General features: G+C 38.3%; 1 protein-coding gene across 1 annotated transcript; it reads left to right on the forward strand.

Moving 5' to 3' along the window:
- The first annotated feature begins 5,577 nt into the window (after window positions 1–5,577).
- Window positions 5,578–20,345, forward strand: sesn4 (sestrin 4). The gene is made up of 9 exons (XM_032554374.1): window positions 5,578–5,766; window positions 13,911–14,108; window positions 14,196–14,378; window positions 15,244–15,489; window positions 16,716–16,830; window positions 16,954–17,078; window positions 17,723–17,889; window positions 17,979–18,123; window positions 18,766–20,345. The coding sequence occupies exons 1-9, from the start codon at window positions 5,701–5,703 to the stop codon at window positions 18,853–18,855; spliced, it is 1,335 nt and encodes a 444-aa protein (XP_032410265.1). The 5' UTR covers window positions 5,578–5,700; the 3' UTR covers window positions 18,856–20,345.
- The last annotated feature ends 58 nt before the right edge of the window (window positions 20,346–20,403 follow it).

The following is a 20,403-nucleotide window of genomic DNA, read 5'->3' on the forward strand; positions in this document are numbered from 1 at the left end:
GCCCCTTCGACCTATAAACAGTGACAACCACAACAGGAAACATTTTCGTCTGCTCTTGCTACACAGACGTCAGATGCACTAACACTCGACTGAGAATCTCATCCTTTCAATTAGTGACTTTATGTGAAAGTAAAATCTTTCTGATAGAACAGGTCTAAAACCCGCTTCAGGGTGTATTTAGTTATTTCCGCTAACTAAACTGTCAAGAATATTGTATAAGAGGAATAAATCAGAAAACTGACAGGTTTCCCTCACAGGAAAGTCCCTTCTTGTTTTGTTGGCAGCTGAATTTCAGAGGAACAGGACTCGCTGTAATTCTGGGACGTACGGCTTTCTTCAGTTCCTTTCTTCAAACTAGTCACAGCTCACAGAAATCACCCAACAGGTTATGAAAAGAGCAGTTCTGAAAAGTCAAACTAAATGTGCTCAATCTCACAGCTTCAATTCAGGGACAAATACAGGATGCAGACGGTTCATAGAGTACGTAGTGCTTCCTTTTCCAACAAATAACAAAACTAGTTTTACATGTTTAACTCTCTGCTTTTTATTATAAAATCCATCAATCCATTATAAAGTCCACCAAATGTCAATTAGATAGTCAGCAGTACATGCTTCTTAATTAAAATCCTCACCATAAACAGGTTGAGTCTCACAACAGTCTTGTTTTTTTCTTGATTTAGTCAGTCTGGTTCAGACTGGTCCAGTCTGACACACAATATGATTCACATGATGTTTGTTAATCAAATTGTAAGGACACAGACAAGTGTCTCGTTCTCTAATGAGCCCGTGTTCAAGCAATTCGAATGCGCATGCAGTGCATTATTTGATGCTGTATCTCTGGAGAAAAACTTTTTAACCTTAACACATTTAAAATAAATACTTACCAACTGATATTAAAGGGATAATTGAGGATTTGTGAAGTGAAGTCCTGTAAGAAAGTTATAAGTAGCTAATATCTTATGTGCAGTAGATAATTCTCTTCTTTTAGTGTAAATCCAGATTATTTGTTCCAAGAGGGGCTGGGTGTGAAGGGGGTTTCTAATCTCAAAAACAAGATGGTTGTTTATCTGATTGCTTTTTAAAACCTTTAAACTTTTGTCACATTTGCATATGTGGTAAATAGATATTGGAGGCTGTGTGCCATTAATTATCTTCCTGTGAGAAACGCTACTGAAAATGAAACGTAAATTGTTTCTGGTCAGACTAACTGTCTGATGCAAATGTAAAGAAATCCATTCTTAACTTATTCCATTTAGAGTACTTGTTTCACTCAGGAAGATTTTTGGTGCTGCTCCACCTCCAGCCTCCACTTAGACAGTAAATAATGGGTGTAATTTCTCCTCCAATCGGAATATGAGAACTGTTTAAGATTTCATCAAGTGTTCACACAAGCTGCTTTTATATTCTTGTTGTTTTAAAGCGCCAGACGTCTGCTTCAGCCTCTGTAACCAGGCATTCTGGATTTTCACTAAATGAAGAAACAAACTGAAAAATCTCCACTATAATTAGATCATGCAGATGTCTTGCTCACCACAAACACTTTATTTTTTTATTAAAAGCTTTAAAATTATGAATTTTATGTTTTATCTACTCAACAATAAACATGCAATGTTTTAATAAAATGAATAGTCTTATTTTGTGCATTTTGCACATTTGCCATATTACAAAAGATGCATAAAACGTCCTAAATTTATTGCATTTTTATTTATTTATTATATTTTTGTCTATTCTCTTGCTGTGTTTAATGAAAGAGTGCAGCCAGGTTTGCTTTTGAGTAAAACTCCCTGAATAGTTATGGTGCTTTTTACAATTAAAAGGCAAATACTTTATGTTTTACTCTACATTTAAACATTCAGTCGAAACTACAAAAGTGAAAATTGCATTCTACAAATAAAAGAAATAGCCACCTTTGTGGGCTGGCTACATTTCTCTTCCATTAGGGCCTGTTAGCATGCAGCAAGTCAGCGGGGCAAAGCCCTGCAAAGCAAGAGGGTGCAACTCGTTTTCTGCCCCAGCTCTTCCCAGTGAGCAAGTAGAAGCAAGTAAAGCAGCTGTTGTTTTCCCAGTGGTTTCGTCCCAGTCTCCACTCGACAGACGCTGTCCTGATATGTCCTTACTGGTCTGCTCAGTGGGAGCACACAACGTACTCTTCCTCAGAACCTTAAAACGTGAATCCATTGTATTAAAATGCTTTCATTTGTACACAACCTTGTGTAATTATGAAAACAGGTATTGTGTTTGGACTTGTTGAAATAATCCTAATAACAGTCATGAACTTTGCCTTGCTTAAGATACAGAGGAGAGAGCAAGGCCTGGTTCCAGAAGGTCCAGATTAGCACTTTTATATATCAGTTACTGAAAGAGGAAGATAGTCAAGTCCTTTGTCATTTCATGGCCAAATTTTCATTTATTCTTTGACTGAAATGTTAGTAAAAAAAAATAAAAATCTGAGCAATTTTTCAAACAAGCAGTGAGTTTGGGAAGGAAATTTATTTAAAAAACAATCGCTAAACAATTTGTTTATCCTTTTTTCTGTTTTCGGTAAGGATTTCTAAAGTAAAAAAAAGAAAAATCTGAATTTTCAAACGGAAATTAAAGTCCAATTTGATACTTAAACAACCATTTGTTTGTTGCAGCTGCTTGAATCTGATTACCATCAGAGATGACCGTCAGTGCATCTAATTGATCTAAAGGTTGTGACTTATGTTCTCTGAAAACAATTTCATTTGAACCGGTTGAGCTGTTGGCTCAACCGGTTTCTGGAAACCATACAAATGTTTCTTTCATCAAAACAAGCCAGGACTGACCCAAGTGGACACGATTCAACCGGGCAGAGAAAATCACATCTGGCAGGTCAACAGTGGATATCACAGGAAAAGAAGAGCTCCAAAGGAACCTTGTTTGTTTAGCTTTTTTTCTTCAAAACATCACATGACTCTCAGCCTGTTTTTTACTGTAAAATACTCTCTATAACTATAGTTAGGTTTAGTACATGCCGTCACCATTGTGGGGAGGTTTTGCCCAAGTTTGTTTTGGATGTAGAGGTTTAAGGTGTTGGCTCTGGTTTAAATTCTTCCCCACCTACAAGACGGGGTAAAGTTTAAAGCACGCTACTGTCTAAATATAATTATATGTTGCAGGTGAAAGCTCCTCCTGCGTGTTTTGGTCAGTGCACTGATCACTGGTCACACCCAACTGTACAATGTTTCTCTAAATTTGTCTGAAGAAGGAGTAGTCTGAGCATATGGTTTAAGATTTTAAATACACATACAAAAACAACTTTGGTGAAAGCTGAGAAGGAAAGATTTAAAAGTTTACAACACAAGAGCGTTTAAATGCCACATATAATTGTTTTACAACTTTTCTTTTTCACTGAAGACAAATCTAGTGTTCGCAAAGTCTCCAGCTCGAATTTGAATTTAGAAAATTAAGATGTATATGATTTGTCCAGTCTGGAGAAAGAGATCAAGGCAAATTTAAGCAGTAGCTTATAAATCTAACAAACCGACATCCTACCCAGAGATTTAAAAGTGTGGACATAGTGAGAAATGAAAAATGATGAAAAATAATTCAGAACATTAACAAATGTGCTTTGTTTCAGATGTAATTTCTGCTCCCATTCTGACCAGCATTTTTTTCTGATGCCCCAAGCATCTCTCACTGTAATGCTTTATGTCTGGGAGCTGTGTGATGTTTATGCAAGTCTCACATTTCTCCATTAATTCAGTACACATACACCTGAGGGCTTAAATGCACTATAGCAAAGTAGCTATCAAAACATTATTCTTTCACACCATTCAAACTCTATAAGTCAAATTTCCCCTTCCTTCATTTGGCTCAGACACAGAGGAAATAAACGATGCTGCTGGATTACACCTAATGTTTGGTGAAATAAAGATCTTTATCACTTAATAAATATATAAATAACAGCTACATTTGCCTTCATGTTCTGCTTTTTACTCTTTCCTTGAGCGATCCATCTACCCAAAACATATATTTTGTAGTGAAAACAACAGAAATCTATCCATTTAGCCAGACTGTTGTAGAGAACTGTTACGTCACAATCCATTTAAGATGGACCCTTTCTGTTTTAGTTGCTGTGCCTCAAAAAACTCCTATTGTTCCAGTGGCCACTAAAAATTTATATGCATTTTGTAATTTGGAGATTTTGAGGTTCTCTGGCTCTAAAATATTATAGTCATCCATAAAGATATGACAAATAGCAACATAAATTTCTAGTTCTTTAGTTTTTACATACTCTGCCTTCAGTGAGCAAGGGTTTTTTCTGTGGCCTTTAGTTCTATTATTAATTCTGTGGCCATATTTCTTATGCCTAAAAGTAACTCTCCAGCAAAAACCAACAAGTGTTGGTGTCTGAGTCAGACTAGTGCAGCTGCTTTAATCCAAATAGGAAAACCTAAAAATAGTGCTTTTTAAGTATTAAAGCTTTTTAATAAGTATCTTCGTTTAGATTTGTTCAAGCTTTTTTTATTATAAAGGTTACATTTAACAACATAAACTGTCCAGTGACTGAACGGTCAATCATTACGCACTGTTATGAGTTATAATAATACAGTTTAAGACAGAAACTTTTACCTGCATAAAAACTGACTGAACTTTGAACACAGCTTTCCTAAAAGAACCAACTGCTGGGAATCCATATAAAAACTGAACTTGGTATCTGTTTGGGTTTATGGCTTTTGTGATCTTCAGTTCCACTTTCGTGTTTAGTTTATATAAAGTTTTCTATACATTTGGAATCGTTTTGCTTCTTGTTTCGATTAGCTGCACAAGCCAGAAATAAGATAAATGTCTCTTTTTATTCAATGTATGTAAACTTCTGTCTTCAACTGTACACATGTGTAACTTTAACAATAATATTGTTTTACCATAATTATTTAAACTGTCACTGTGTTGTGACAGTATATTAGACAGACAATCAACAGAAAAAATGTTTATCTGCCATCATCAGTGGTTAAGCTAATTAGCCTTAGCATTCCTGGCAGGCTTGTTGGGGTGAGCCAACTGTAACAAAGAGCTAGCAGGGAGCAATGTTGGAATCATTGCAATCTACCCCCCCATTTGGGTAGATTGCAATGATTCCAACTAGTGTGCAGGAATTATAAGGGCCCAGTGCCACCCTTTGCCCCCTCTTGCTCCGCCCATGCTAGCAATTAGTACTGGGAGAAGGCGGAGGAGCTCATGTTTTTTTTTTATCATTATATCGCGACATAATGATCACTTTAACAAAAACAAACACATTTATTGTAAAAGTTACATATTTCAGCTTTAAACTCTCCGTAAAAATGTTGGAATGTTTGTCACAAATCGTGAAAAAGTAAAAAAAATAAAATAAAATAGTTGCAATAGTTTTTCCAAGACAACAAACCGGATCAGAGATGCAGAGACAGAAGCTCATCCCACACAGAGCTGGTAAAAAGTTGACAGTCTGGCCGTGCCCCTGCCTCTCCGCTGTTGTTTTGCAGATGTTCATTAGCATGTAGCTAACCAGCAGCTCCGCCTCCTGCGCGGTGATTGGCCGGGCTGTTACTGGAGCTGTCAGCGCTGCTCCGGGAAGCTTTGCTCTCCTCAGTCCAGGCTGCAGCTTCAGACAGGCGGAACCGGGGGCCAGCGGCAGAAGCGCTCCCTTTTGTTAGCAGCTCCAACCGGATCCATGCAGGACGACGCCGTTTTTGGAAAATGATCATCTGTACGAGTAAAATGGAGTACCCCCTAATATCGCAGTGCAAGCGGGTCCAGAATCAGGTAAGGCTGGGATTATATGTATAAGCCTGGGAAGTCAAAACCGTTCATTCATTTGTCTCTCTGTCAAGGAAACGGCTCCACTCTTTACAGGCGCTTAAAACAAAGCCTCAATTTTCTTTTAATCGGTAATTACATATTCTCGTTGCTGTCAGTTGAACTGGAGGTTAGTTTGGTTAATTTGTTTTCAGATAGGAAACTTTGAAACAAAGTGTAAGACTAGACGCTGAAGTTGGCCTTCGATTTGGAACTTGTGTAAAGGGCTATTCCGCATCTTTAAGGATAATCTGATCTTTGACGATATCCAGATAAAAATCTAACATACGTATCACTGTGAAACCTACGTTAATTACACAGCCTTCAAAAACAGTTTATAATTCATGGCGCTGTTTTTGGTCTTTACAAAGCCCAAAAAGGGCTACTTCATGTTTTTTTTTTTAGTTTTAGCACCTCATTAAGTTGTGAAAGCCTCAACTGTCAGGAAGGTTAAACCAGGACTGACATTTGTCACTCTGGCTACAAGTTACTCAGGGTTTCATACAGTTTTAATTTGTGAATCCCTTATTTTACCACTCAAAACACAAACAAGTCCATTTAAAGCTATTTATAAGTAAGCCCATCTATAAGACAGAAACCACAATGGTTATGACGAGTCAAACCTAGAAAGGATTATGCTACAAGGATGAACCCGTTTTAAAAACACAGTTGTGATGTTGCGAAATACGTATTATGAATGTGAGACCATAAGAAAGTAAATGGATTATAAAAACCACAATAAACAGACAAAACACTGATCGGAGACTATTTAGGACACGTTTTAATAATCATGAAACCTTTGTTCTATAAGTGAAACAACAAAAAGGGCCATTTGAATGCCTTTTTTTTTTTTCCAAGTTGCAGCATTGGGGCCAAATTAGATTCGGTCAACCATTAAAACCAAAGTGGTTAGACAGTCAAACCTTTACTGAATTATTTAACACCTGTTGTATATTATTTAATATAGAAAACTTTATTCTGTATTATCAAATTAGGACAAGCATGAAATTTCTAATAGAATAGCCAAGCCTATGATGAACTACAGTAATCAAATAAGTAAAGAAACTGTTTATGATGTGTTTTACCTGTGTTTTTTTAGTATTAGCTCCACTCTATATTGGATTATTTTTGAAAACTTCAACAATTTGGAAGCTCAATCTTGAGCTAAAGTATTCTATACTGAACAGAGCTTAAAAAACACCAATTGTAATATGCAAAATTATTCTATTAGCCAAATTTTTAAAATATCAATGCTTTTATAACATTAAGCTCAAAATAACTAGGCAAATCAGACAGAGGATGAATTATTCTTCATTGTTCAACTGCCTTCAAATCTCAATTTGATGTGTGAAATCTTTATTATATTTCTTGACATACATGAGGGCTACTTTGATGAGGTTTTATGTGCCTAAGTGTGTAATATGCTGTATCTAGACTGGCCAAACCTGAACACAATTATTCTTTGTGATTCACAAAACTATTTTGCTATTACTGGGTCTTCAAAAACATAACATTTTTAAGTTGTTTTTTTTTTTTTGGCATTTTAACGAATGTACATGAGGTTCAGCTTGAAAATGTTATTCTGTATTAAATTTACATTTCTTACGACTAGTCTGGCTATTTAAGTTGATGTACATATAAAAAACTGCTTCAAGTTTTAATTTTTTGTGTTCTTACAAACAAAATTTAAGTTTCTCATATCACAGACTGTATTTTAAAGAGTCTTCATGCGATGTTTAGTAATTCAGTTCAGGTTTGATCAGTTTAAATACCTTAAAATGAAATTATAACTCATTTTTTAAAAGTACAGAAAGCTGCGAAATGGCCTTTTACTGTCATTCCGAATCGGAACCCAACTTCAGCGCAGTAACGTTAACTGTAGCGGCTGTAGTTTGCTAGCGCTAGCAAACGAAAATAGGCGAACCGAACTTGTAACGTTAACATCTATTGCTCGGGAAATGGGTCAGAAACTCGGATTAAACACTTCAAGTGACCAGATGATTTTTATTTGGTTTATTTCTGGCTCACTCACCATTCAAGTGGTTTTTCATCACCAGCCGTTAAAATGTCACGTAAAGCTCGAGCCATCTGCGTTGAAACGTTAACTCGGAGAGTTGATCTAAAAACGGCCGTTTCTATAGAAGAGAAAACAAGTATAAGATGTTGGGAGGTTAGTTTCGATGTGGCCGGACAAAGACAGAAACGTCTCCTCTACTGTACCGTTTTCTTTTCCCCCCTCCCTCAGTGTCATTTTAAAATAAGAGGCCGAGTATATTTTTAATTTTATCGCGCTGGAGATAAACGAGAAACGGCTGGGGACGTTTATGTGGATGAAGCTGCAGGTGAAGGTGACATCATCTGAGGGTTTGAGGAGAAAAAAAGGTGTTTCAGTGTGGTGTGAAGTAATGCAGTGCCATTTAATTACTGCTGTTTTAAATGCATGAATAAAATAAGGTGATAATTGTGTTAAACCACGTTAACAGACAGATTTCTCAGCTTTACGGCAGCCCTTGTGCGCGTCCTTATTGTGCTGTATTTTCGCCTGAACTGGACTGCCAATCAAAGTTGTTTTTCTCCTCTTAGTGTTGTTTTCCGCTTTGCAACAGAAAGGGGGCGCTGTGCCGAACGCAGTCCAACAAAGACATGTTTTGCTGCAGATTGTGGAGCAAAACATGTCTTGTACAGAAATGGAATAAAACAGACAGCAATGTGAGCTGCAGTTCTGGTTTCATTTCAAGCATGTGCCACTTTTTCTCCACTTTCCTTTGTCTTCACAGTTCCTCAAAGCTGATGACACATCATTTCATATTTCATTTTTAAAGAGCTTCTTGTTGGGGAATAAACTTCAATAAATATAGCCTGTTATCAGTGAAATCTCCCTTGCTCTACCTGCCTACCTTGTTTACAGTCAGATCTAATCACTCACTGATGAATGTGGGTTTATTTAGTTCTTTGTTTCTCCTGGCAGTACTGCTCCAAACCCCCCTCCTCCTCTTGCTCTGTGCAAACTGCTCTGGGCTGCAGCTGGGTTGTTTTGCATTACTCCTTGAGTTCAGGTTGCAAAGCCAAAATCTGTCCCGAGTGCTTGTTTCCGGCAAGGAGGAAAGGGGGTGTTGATGTTTTCTGATAAGGATGGACCATCTCTCCAGGATCAGTCAGAATGCAGATTGAATGTCCCCCTCTTGTGTCTGCATCACTCACTCTTAGAAAGAAAGCTTGCATCATTCCTCCACTTCTTTGTGTGTCATCTTGGACCCTTGCTCCACTTCATATTGCAGCTTGCACAGTGCTGCTGTTTTTCTGCCAGCGATCAAAGCCTGTCTTTGTCTGCATTTACCTATCCTGCCCTCAGTGACGTCACCCATGTTTTTTATTTCTCTGCTGCCTCATGCAACCTCTCCGATCAACACACAATGTCATTAAAAAAAAAAAGTATCAGCCCCCTCACAGAATAAATTTATTTGCACACATTTAATTTGATTTAAATTTTACTTATTGACTCAGGTTATCTTTTAACCTGTTTGATTTGAAACATTTGTGACAGGAAATCTAGAAGGCGACCTACTTTTTTCTCAGCTCTGTGCTGATGACCTCTTCAGAGTTTGGAAACTTTTTAAGTCTGTTGTGATCTGAGTATTTTAAACACTTTATTATTCTGACTAAATCACAACAGATATTTAGGTTTGGTAACCAGAGTGTGTTTTGTAATGCACACACAGGTGTCTAGATGATTTCTCCTTGTTGTTTTATGCATCCTCCCACACATGGTTCTCACTTCTTCTTTTTTTTTTTTCTTATGTGGGTGTGATTTTTTTTTTTTCAAGTAGGTAGGCAGGCAGTAAGGAATGCTTTATCAAAATGTCTGGCTTGTTTTCATCCAGTAAAGATCAAAATTGTCTTTTTAAAACTCATTTTAAACACAGTAAGAATGACTTTCATGTAAGCTTTTCCCAAATGGATGACTGCATCTTTCATTTTGCTGCTGTCAGCAGACAGATGTTGTTTAAGAAGTAGGATGTGTCATTTCCTGCTTTGTGAATGCTCAACTTTACTGTAGTTCCTGTTTCTGAAGGACGTCTCTGTCAGACTTTGTCCAGACATGTTAGAAATTACCAAAAAAAACCCTCCAATTTCCTAATCAATTACGTGGGACGCCAGTGATGACAAAGACAATCTCCTCACTTGGTGAAAGACCAACTTTTGACACTTGTGTTGTTAGATTTCAAAATCACATCCATGGACTCTTGTAATTGGAGGATTTGTTGCTTAAACTGTTTTAGTTTTTTTCTTTTAACAACTACACTAACACATTTTGAGTAGATCTCTGCTACTTTTAGTTGAAAGTTATTGTACATAAATTTATGAGACCATTGCCAACAGCTGCTACTTCCTTGGCTATTCTGAAGCCAGATATTGATCAGATTAATGTTTGGCTGGCACTGGCAAATGAGAAAGAGACTACTCATTTGCATAGGATTGGAGAGGCTAACAACTAGCATGTTGATGCTGGTGGCTACCCACTGGTTTTTCTGACTTCCTGTTTCATTTTACGATTGATTTCACAGGGATAGTGTGTAAACGCATTCATCTATACAAAAGCAAGAGGTGCTTTACACCAGAGTTAGCGTAACAGCAGTGGCATCCGGTTGTTGATCACATGACTTGTGTGATGCGAAAAAAGTGTTTTCATTGCAGGTTTGCAAAAAAACACTAATTTTGACACAGTTCAAGAAACACCTCATCCTGGAGCAAAAACTTTATCAGCATTTTTTTTTTAATTTGCATTTCCTTTAACTGAATTTAATTTGTCATTCAAATTTGCACAATTTTATAGTTAATGGAAACACAGCTATTGAGTCAAAATGTGAAAGCCATGGATTATTTTCCTTTTACTGAAGAATTATGCTCCATTTTGTGTAAATCTATAACTTAAAATCCCAATAAAAGACACTGATGTGACAAAACATTGAAAGATCTCAGAGGTAGAATAGTTTCGCAAGCCACTGTGAATTCTGCCAGAAAATTTCTCAATCAGCCGCTTCATGTATCATTTACCCTAAAAATGGAAGTGTGATCACTCAACATCGCAATCTGAGCCCATTCTACCATGAGGAGGAATAAAAATAGGCCCGTGCCTCCCGACATGTTAGGTCCTTGAGAAATGAGGCGTGTTTTCTGCAGCGCAGGCCTCTGAAATGCTGCTTGGTGCAACACTGCTTCTTTCAGGGATCCGGCCAGCTAGCGCTCCATGGAGCAGTAACCTAGATTCAGCAACTAGGCATGCTAATCAGTAGCGCTTGTGTTCGAGGAGTAACACCCATGTGAATGAGCTCTTATAGGCCTTTGATTGGCAGCCACCTGTGCTCTCCACATTCTCCTCCTCCACTATTTCTTGTGGGCGCCGACAGCCTGGAGAAGGTCAGGGTCTGTGCCTCAGCATGTTTCATTTAACTCCAAACCCCCCCTTGGTTACTTTGCTTTGTATGAAACTATAAGAATAAAGTGTCGTTCATAAGGATCGAGCTGTTTAGAGCGTCCTTTAGAACTATTTGGGTCATGAGGTGGAGCTTACTGCAGGATCAGGCAGGAACCATCATCCCCTGCAAGGAGAAGTGAAATACCACATGGAGCTTTGAGCCAGATAAACATGCTGCTGAATACTAAAGAGCCATACGGGGCTTAGGTGCAAAAACAAGCTCTGCTACTCTCTGTTCGCACCGGTCGTCCTACAAGCAGAGCTGTGAAAAAGTATTTGCCCCGTTTCTCCACAGTTGGTATCATATCAAACTATTTTTATATCAGGCAAAGATAATATGAGTAAATAAAGTACAGTTTTTAATTTGCTTAATTTATTAAGCCATCGGAAACCTTGGATGAAAAAGTAATCACCCCATACGTCTGAACCAGAAGTGATTTGTGCCACTGAACTGCCATCTTGGTAGGCAAGCGGAAAGCATAGATGAACCGTAGCTAGGAGACCAACAACAAAGAGTGCTCTAAAATTGTAATCAAGTAATAGATGTAATGTACTTATATTGTTTATAAGTTAGATAGGAATGAGGTGAGAGCTAATTCTAAGCTTGTGGCTTGTTTGTTGTTATCATAGCAACTGTCATGAGAGTTAGTTACTGATACCTACCAAGATGGCTGCCAGCTACAAAGTTCTCGGAAGTGTGACGTTAAATGAGAACTATGGTAGCCTCTAACCGTCAACACAGAAATGTTTTTTTATGAAACAGGAAAGTTTTTAACTGTTTTCCCCTCCACCCATAGAGAAGTAACATTTTAGGAGGCCCAAAACGCTTCTTTTATTCTTTCTAACAAGGGTAGGTTGGTTTTGCTAGCTTTTTTTTCCTTAATAAATTAAATTGCAGATTTTTTATTTATTTACTCAGGTAGTGTTACTCTGGTTTAATCGTGACGATCAAAGGTAGGACAGGCCGTCAGATCCAGATAAAGTTGTAAAGTTTCTACATTTGAAGTGAACCCGTTTGATCTGTTCAGAGGAACTGGATCTGTGGCTCCTGAACACCTTTTCCTAGAAGCCGTTATATTATGTAGAGAGAAGAAAAACAAGCTTATAAATGTCTACCGGTGAGGACCGGCCAGCCTCCTGCTTTACATAGGTCTGTTTCTGTTGGCCCCGGGCCCGTCAGTGCAGTCGCTCCCATGTTTGAGTCTTTGGCCTCCTCCACGTCTTCGATCCTCGCCGAGCTTCCCTCTTTCAGGCCTCCTCCGCTCAGTTTTCATATTAGTTTCTTCATCTTCGCTTCCTCAGTGTAAAGCCCCTTTTCAAACGGCATTTTTTGTGCTTCTCTTACTTCCAGCTTTCAAATAAACAAGTTAATCCAGCGTCTCGACTTCATTAGATAAACATCAAACAAGCTAAAGAAGCCTCTCTCACTCGTGAACACAATCTGACTTTGCGTCTATTGAGATGTTGTTTGGGTGCTTGTTGAATTTCTAGGAAAAAGAAAGTCAGGAATGCGTTAACTCTCCCGTGGCGACGCCGCTCTTCTTCCTCTGATTTAAGGTGTGGAACATGACTCCGGTCCAAAGCGCAGCCTGAGCCTGCCATCACATGGTGCTGGACGCTCCAACTTCATCTCGAGCCAAGAAGTTCCTGGCTATAAATCTAAGGGCCGTAATGTCTGTGAAGGGAGGACGGCGCTGTGCTGCTCATGTTTACGTCTGTTCATTGTATTTAGAGGAAGAGCTTATGGATGCCTTTTGAATCTCATAGTATTGGTGGGCATTTATCGTATCGTTCAGCATTTATCATGAAAAGTTTCTTATCATTGCCATGATACATTTTGGATATTGATGGTAAATAAAAAAACAAAACTGAGGGTATTATGAGAAATGTTATTTTTGCTGATTTCTGCACTGTTTGTTCCATGGGAACATCAATAAATGTCAGAAAATTAGAAAATATTATTAAATACACTCATTATGTGCAGTTTAGTGATATAAATCACAATTTATGAAGGGGCAGTATCATGTAAAATCAACTTTTTAGAGCTTTTACATTATGTTATAATGGTATGGTCCTCTGAGCTGCAGCTTCCAAGTTTCCCCCACTCAGCTCCTTCAGACTAGCCAGCAGCAATTAGCAAAGGCCTTGTGGAGCTGCACATCAACTGAGCTACTTCTCAGTGAAACGCTGGTAAAAACGCCGTTAAAGGGTTAATAGAGGAGCCATGTTGTGATGACTTCCTGAAGGCGGAGTTTCAGAAAGAGCAGGAGTTTTTAAAAAGACAGAGGCCGACAAGGCGTTAAATTAGGAACTTAAAGTTATTTCAAGTAACATACAGTATATATATATATATATATATATATATATATATATATATATATATATATATATATATTCTTATAATAACTGAATTTATAAATAGCTTTATTTATCACAATCTTTATCCTTATTAAAATAATGTCAGTCCATGAATTATTCTGACTTAACAGTGAGAAAAGCAGATCCTCCTGATTGGATTTTGTTTCATAGTTACTTCCTCGGCCTCGTTTTTCTGTAACAATGGGTGGAACGTCCTTTGTTCCACCGTTTCCCTGCCACAAACCAACCTGTCGTCTGTTTGTTCTGGTTTGTGCAGGGGATGGTGAACGGCGAGAAGGAGCGCGTGTCCTTGCTGTTTATGAAGACACTGGTCAGCAGGGGGAGCGTGGACGCCGTGTCGCAGCAGATGGCGTCCCACCCCCAGTATCTGGAGAGCTTCCTGCGCACACAGCACTACATCCTGCACATGGACGGCCCCCTGCCGCTGCCGTACCGCCATTACATCGCCATCATGGTGGGTGACCTGGCTGCTGACGCTGGAAGTGCTCCGCTTCAGCTGCTCCGTTCTTTTAAAACTTCCCCTCTGAACGTTCCTCTGCAGGCGGCGGCCCGTTATCACTGCAGCTACCTGGTGTGCCTGCACTCGGCCCAGTTCCTGAGGGCCGGCGGGGACCCGCTGTGGTTGCAGAGTCTGGAAGCGGCTCCACCTCGTCTTCGCCTGCTTGACCACATAAACAAGGTGCTGGCTCACCAGCCCTGGCTCGCCGCCGGCTCCCACATCCAGGTACGCAGAGTTTATTCAGGGCCCTTTGGTCTGACAGTGACAGCTAAGCTAAGCTAACTTAAACTTAAATCCATCGTCTGGAATGAAAACACTGAGACACAAGAGGCTCATGGTAGCTCTGGAGGAGCTGCAGAGATAAATAATCTGTTAGTGTACACTTTTTTCTCCAGGAAGAAGAAATGAACTGTTGAATAAAAGTTCAATTTAAAGTTGCAGTGTGTAACTTTTACAACAATATGATTTTTACATGTTTGTTAAAACTTTTTAACATGTTGTGACAGTTTAACATGAGACAGATAATCTGTGAAAAGATCAAACTCCTCCAGCTACGACTCATTCCCGGTCAAAAACAACCGAGCCAGGAGGAGGATCTTAGCGCTGTCAGTCATGTTTATGTATGCGCTGCTGGATGTGTCAATGGTGAAAAAACATCTTACCGTTCCAGGAAAACCTTTTATCCACTGTTATCAGTGGACATGCTAACTAGCCTTAATTATTTTTAATAATTTATTAATTTTCACTCCAATAATGCAGACCCGTTCAATAAACTCAAATACTTTTAGAAGTCCATTTACTTCATTAAGTCCATCACATTATATATAGATTTATTACCTTTATTTCTCCTAATTATGATCATTTTCTGCTAACAAATAATAAAAACAACATTTAAAATCAAAATATTTCATCAGATCATGTTTGCTTAATAAAAAGTATGTTTAATACCTCCTTAAAGGTTGTTACTTTCAAATGGTACCTTTTTAATCTCTATATTAATGTATTAAACATGTTTTTTTTTCCTTCCAGCCAGTCAGATTAATCAGAGCGGTGCGCTAAGCGTCTTGTTTTTCCTCTGTGTTGTCTCCAGTCGCTGCTGAAGGCCGGTGAGCAGTGCTGGTCGCTGGCCGAACTGGTGCAGGCCGTGGTCATCCTGGCCCACTGCCACTCGCTCTGCAGCTTCGTCTTCGGCTGCGACACGGACTCGGACCTCGCCCACCTCGCCAAATCTCCCAACGGCACCCCGCCGACCTTCTGCCCCTTCGATGCTGCCAACGGCAACGCCAACGTGCCTCAGTCGCTCAGGCAACCCTCCGAACATATCACACGGCGACGGGTAAACCAACCAGACTTCAGCCTGGAGACTCAAAATGTTCATTAAGGGCGTAATAAACAATTATTTTAGTAATCAAGTAATCTGTTAATTATTCTGACGATTAGTTGAGTAATCGAATAAGAAATCTGATCAAATAAAATATTGGTAAATAATGCCACAACAGCTGCATCAATATCGGCCCAAATTTTCATATCTGTTCATTTCTAATAATTAACTTTCTGTAGCTTAAAAAATTTACCTGTAACAATTAATCAATTAATCACATAATAAATTAAAACAAACTCAATAATTTCCATTTCCATGATTTATAGTTGTCTCTCTTTTTCTACCAAACACTGGATGACAAAAGTCTTCAGTCTGGTTCTTCGGTCTCAACTGAAACTTTTTTTGAGGACGAGTTTGGTTATAGAGAATTCATAATTAATTTTATATGTTTGGTTTATTTATTTTGGATATTTAAAATGTCTTCCAGTTCCAGTGTTAAATGTTCATTAGAAGTTTAAGTTTATTAATCTTTAAAAATGTGTTCTTGCATTATTATCTGTTATTGTTATATTATTTGAAAATTGTGTCAAAACAACAATATTATTGTTTAATAACTTCTGGGGTAATTTATCGTTCAGCAAAATTTGTTATTATATGAGGCCTAGTAACAATAATAACTCATTTTTTTAAGTCAACTTTCACAAAAGTTACACAAAAATCTGAAATTATGTCCAATTTCATAAGAAGAAATAATAAAGAAGCAGCAGTCTGACACTGTTTTAACAAAAAAAAATGTACTCCAGTTTTTAGTTTATGTATTCAACTTTAATAATGAACTCTAAATGTGTAAAATCATTTAAACTATTTAAATCCAAACTGTTGCAAATTAATATGAAGCAACACATTTAAACACGAGAGCATCATGTTCAGCTGTAATCGTATGAAAGGAAAGACATATCTGAACTTTTATTGTTTTCTAACTGGTTTAAGCTGTTTGTAAATGAAAACATGAGACATGAAAGCCTGGTTCATTTTTACCCTTTAACTATTTAATAATCCTGGCCAAAGGCTTTTTGTTCCTTAGCTAATAAATGTTTTTTTTCTTTTTACATTCGGTCTCATTTGTGACATTACACATAAAATTAGATCATTTCTTATCACAGGACAAGATATGTTGTGTTTTGTTTTCTTGTAAATATGGAATAAGTATTTTTACCCTGGGTTCGTTTTTGTGCCAACAGTCTTTGGACTCGAGCTGCGACATGGTTTGCCTGAAGGAGAGGATCCAGAAGTCCCAGGAGGAGCAGGAGAAGAGAGAGGAGCGTCTCCTGCAGGCACAGACTCTCCAGCAAACAGGTAGTAGAAATAAACAAACAACCGGTCAGAGCAGCTGTTTACACTCTGACGGCTCCAGGGTGTGAAATCTGAGCGAAAGCCACGGTCTCCCCTCCATTCCTGTCACCGACTCTCTTTTTTTAGATGTGGAAGACGAGGAGGAGATGCTGTGCTTCGCCGATCCGTCACGTTTCATCACAGACCCCGACTTCTGCTACCAGGAGTTCGCCCGGCGGGACGAGGATCACCTCCAGGTGCTCAGAGTTCAGGTGAGGCCAGGCGTCGGTAAACGAGAGCGGGTCAGCGCCGACGCTGGATGCAAATTTTGAGCCAGAATCTGTTTGATCAGTAATTCAGTGCTTTTCAATATTATGTATTTCTGGGGACGTCACAAATAAAAATCTGAAAATATGAAACCTTCTGTATCCCAAAAACAATGAAGTGCATTTAATATTAGCTGTTTACCTTCTCATCTTCTATTATGGCTAAAATAATCAGAATTAATCGATTATTGAGATAATTGTCAACTAACTTACTAATTTAGTAATTAACATGAATATTCAGAATGTAAAAAAGACCAACAAACACAGAGCAGAAATTAACCCAAATTTGTAAAAATAAAATATATATATATATATTATAATATTTAATATTAATAAATTAATAAATTGAATGAGAAAATCTTCTGTCACTTTAATTGTGAAGTATTTTTATTCCTCTAATTTATTCATAAATACAAATAATGGAAAACCTAAATACAATACTGCTTTTAAAAAATCGTCAGCCTGGTTTACGCCTTTATATCTCTTATTAAATGTTTTTGGATGGTTTTCATCATTCAGTCTTCTGTAAATTAAAAACTAATCCACTACAGATACATTTGATGGATTTGTCTCATTATTTTTATTTTTAGGATTACTCCTGGGAAGTCCACGGCTTCTCCCTGATCAACAGATTGTACTCGGACATCGGTCACCTGCTGGATGACAGGTTCCGGAGCGTCACGTCGCTCCCGTCGCTGCACAGCTCCGACCTGAAGAGAGCCATCTGGAATTACATCCATTATGTGTTAGGAATACGGTAAGACCAGCAGCACGCCGAATTACAACTAAAACAAGAGCTGCTCCTGCTCATCTACTAGATAAACATCTGCCGACTTTTGTCCTCAGTTATGATGACTATGACTACGTGGAGGTGAACCAGCTGCTGGAGCGAGACCTGAAGCTGTACATCAAGGCTGTGGCTTGTTTTCCAGACGTCACTAAAACCCCGGTGTGTCCGCTGAGCTGGACTCTGCTGAAAGCCTCAGAACGGGTAAGACAGGATTTCACCGGCCCGTTACAGAAACCAGCATTTACAGGATCTGCCTGAAAAAAACAAAGTTAATTTGTACAAAGATTAAACTTTAGAAGCAGCTTTTCAAAGTCGACCAACAGGTTCTGTTTCTTTTGATTCTCTAAATTATTTCAGAGATTAATTTCTGACTGTAAAGTTTCCTTTTAGTTCCCACCCAAAATTGTACTCAAGTAAAAGTAGCACTACTTCAACTTTTGCTTACTTAAGTAAAAGTAAAAAGTAGCCGTTCAAGAAATTCGTCAAGTGAGAGTAAAAAAGTGGTTAAAAATTCAACTCAAGTTCTGAACTGATCAAAACATCAATTATTTAATATTTAAAAATTACATAATAAGACCAAATATGGACCAAAATATAAAGTTATGTGGAAAAAAATAACATAATTTCAAAATGCAGCAAAATATTTTTTTATAAATATTTTCCTTTCAATATAAAACTAAACTTTAACAAAAACTGCAGGTGTGTTCTTGCATTATCGCCTGAAAATGGTCTCAAAACGACAATATTATCAATTATCAGGACAATTTATGTCCAGCTGAATTTGATATGCTTACAGGCTTAGTTGAGGAGAAGCTTTGTCTCTTACTCTTCTTCTGCCCTCAGATACACGTCAACTTGCTGATCATGGAGGCCCGGCTGCAGGCGGAGCTTCTTTACGCAATGAGAGCCATCACACGGTATATGATCGCCTGAAGCGCTGGTTCCGACGGCCCGCCGGTACAGAGAGACCCTGAGAGGACGAGGAACGTTGAACTGCAGGCAGCGGTGATGCGAGGCGGGAAGCGGCAGATTTAACGTGTTTATTATGCTCCTCCCCGCCACATCTCTCACCTTTCTCAGAAAACATCCTGCCTCTCTAAAGGTTACGTGCAATTATTAGTAGTTATTTTAAAATTTCCCTGTTGTCTTGTGTTCCAGTTGAGTCTGTGAGAAGCTGCTTGTTTGCAGCGTTGTGTTATCAGTTGCCAACACTCCTATTTTTTTCATTAGACAAGTCTCCTTTTGTATTAACTATGCTTTCCCAAAAAAGAAAAAAAAAAGTTTTTTGTCGTACAAGGTGAATGAATGTTAATGGGAGATCAGGGGCTTGTTGTTGATTTATTTTTTGACAATCTTTGTCAATTTGAAGGATGTTTTTTGGACTGTGACGCTCCCTGACATTTCGTATTGATGCTGATCGAGAACAAACAGCCGTGACTGCTGGAAGTTATCACATCACTATAGTTTCTTTTAATAAGCACTTTTTTAAACTTTATATATTTATAATGAAATGTAGCTCATCAATAGACATTAAGACAAAGTGTGTGGGTCCGACACCTTTCCTCTCCTCCTGTTTTTGCGTTTCTGCCCCAGGTTTCTGAAAAGGTACTCGATTTGAGATGTTTTCCTTCCTTCCTACTTGCGTTATGTGGAGCCAGAAGGAATGTAAAGATGGTGGACGTTTGCAAACAAACTCCTCTGAGAAGCTGAGCCACTCGGATCACGCCTAATATCGAATGTTATTGGCAACACGTTACAGAAGAGTTTGGTAAAGGAAAATTTGTGTTTGAGTTGCATGTTTGGGCTTTTGCATTTGTACTTTTTCAAGTCTAATTAGGTTGAAACTCATCTAAATTTGAAAAGCAGAAAATGAGCAAACGTATCTTTTTTCAGTCTTTTTTTTCTTATTATTTTTACATTTTTCTGTAAATTTTTGGCGTTACTCCCTTCGTATTGTTCTGAGTGTGACTGTAGGACCTGCTCGTTGCGCTGCAACCTGAGTAGAAGTAGACGTTTCACAGACTGTAGTTAGATTTAGCAACGTGCAGAAGAAACAAGTGCATATCGACTTAAAACAAAGCAAAAGCGCTGTTATAACACAGGTGCCTTTAGGTTGGAAAAACTGGAGCGCTGCTCAAGAGGAGGGTTGTTACTGCTGGAGGCTGGACCCGGGCATCGATCGGCGGCAGAAACGAATGTTTCTTTTCCCCCCGCAAGATGGCCGGCGTCATTTCCGATGAATATTACGCCCGTTTTTTTCACCTTCTGCGAAGTCCCAGCATCTCAGCAAGAGCCTTTGACACAGATGGATGTTAAAAAAATGGACAGCTATATTTAAAACAAAAAGTACAAAAAAGAGAATAAGTGCAAAGACAAAAAAATTTTTGAAAATGTAAACATGTTTTCTATAAAAAAATGTATCAAAATAAACCGTCTGTTGTCTTTCCTTAGAAACCAACTCCCACCTGCATACTTTCACTT

The sequence above is a fragment of the Xiphophorus hellerii genome, chromosome 23, assembly GCF_003331165.1.
Source record: "Xiphophorus hellerii strain 12219 chromosome 23, Xiphophorus_hellerii-4.1, whole genome shotgun sequence".
In the NCBI taxonomy this organism is placed as follows: Eukaryota; Metazoa; Chordata; class Actinopteri; order Cyprinodontiformes; family Poeciliidae; genus Xiphophorus; species Xiphophorus hellerii.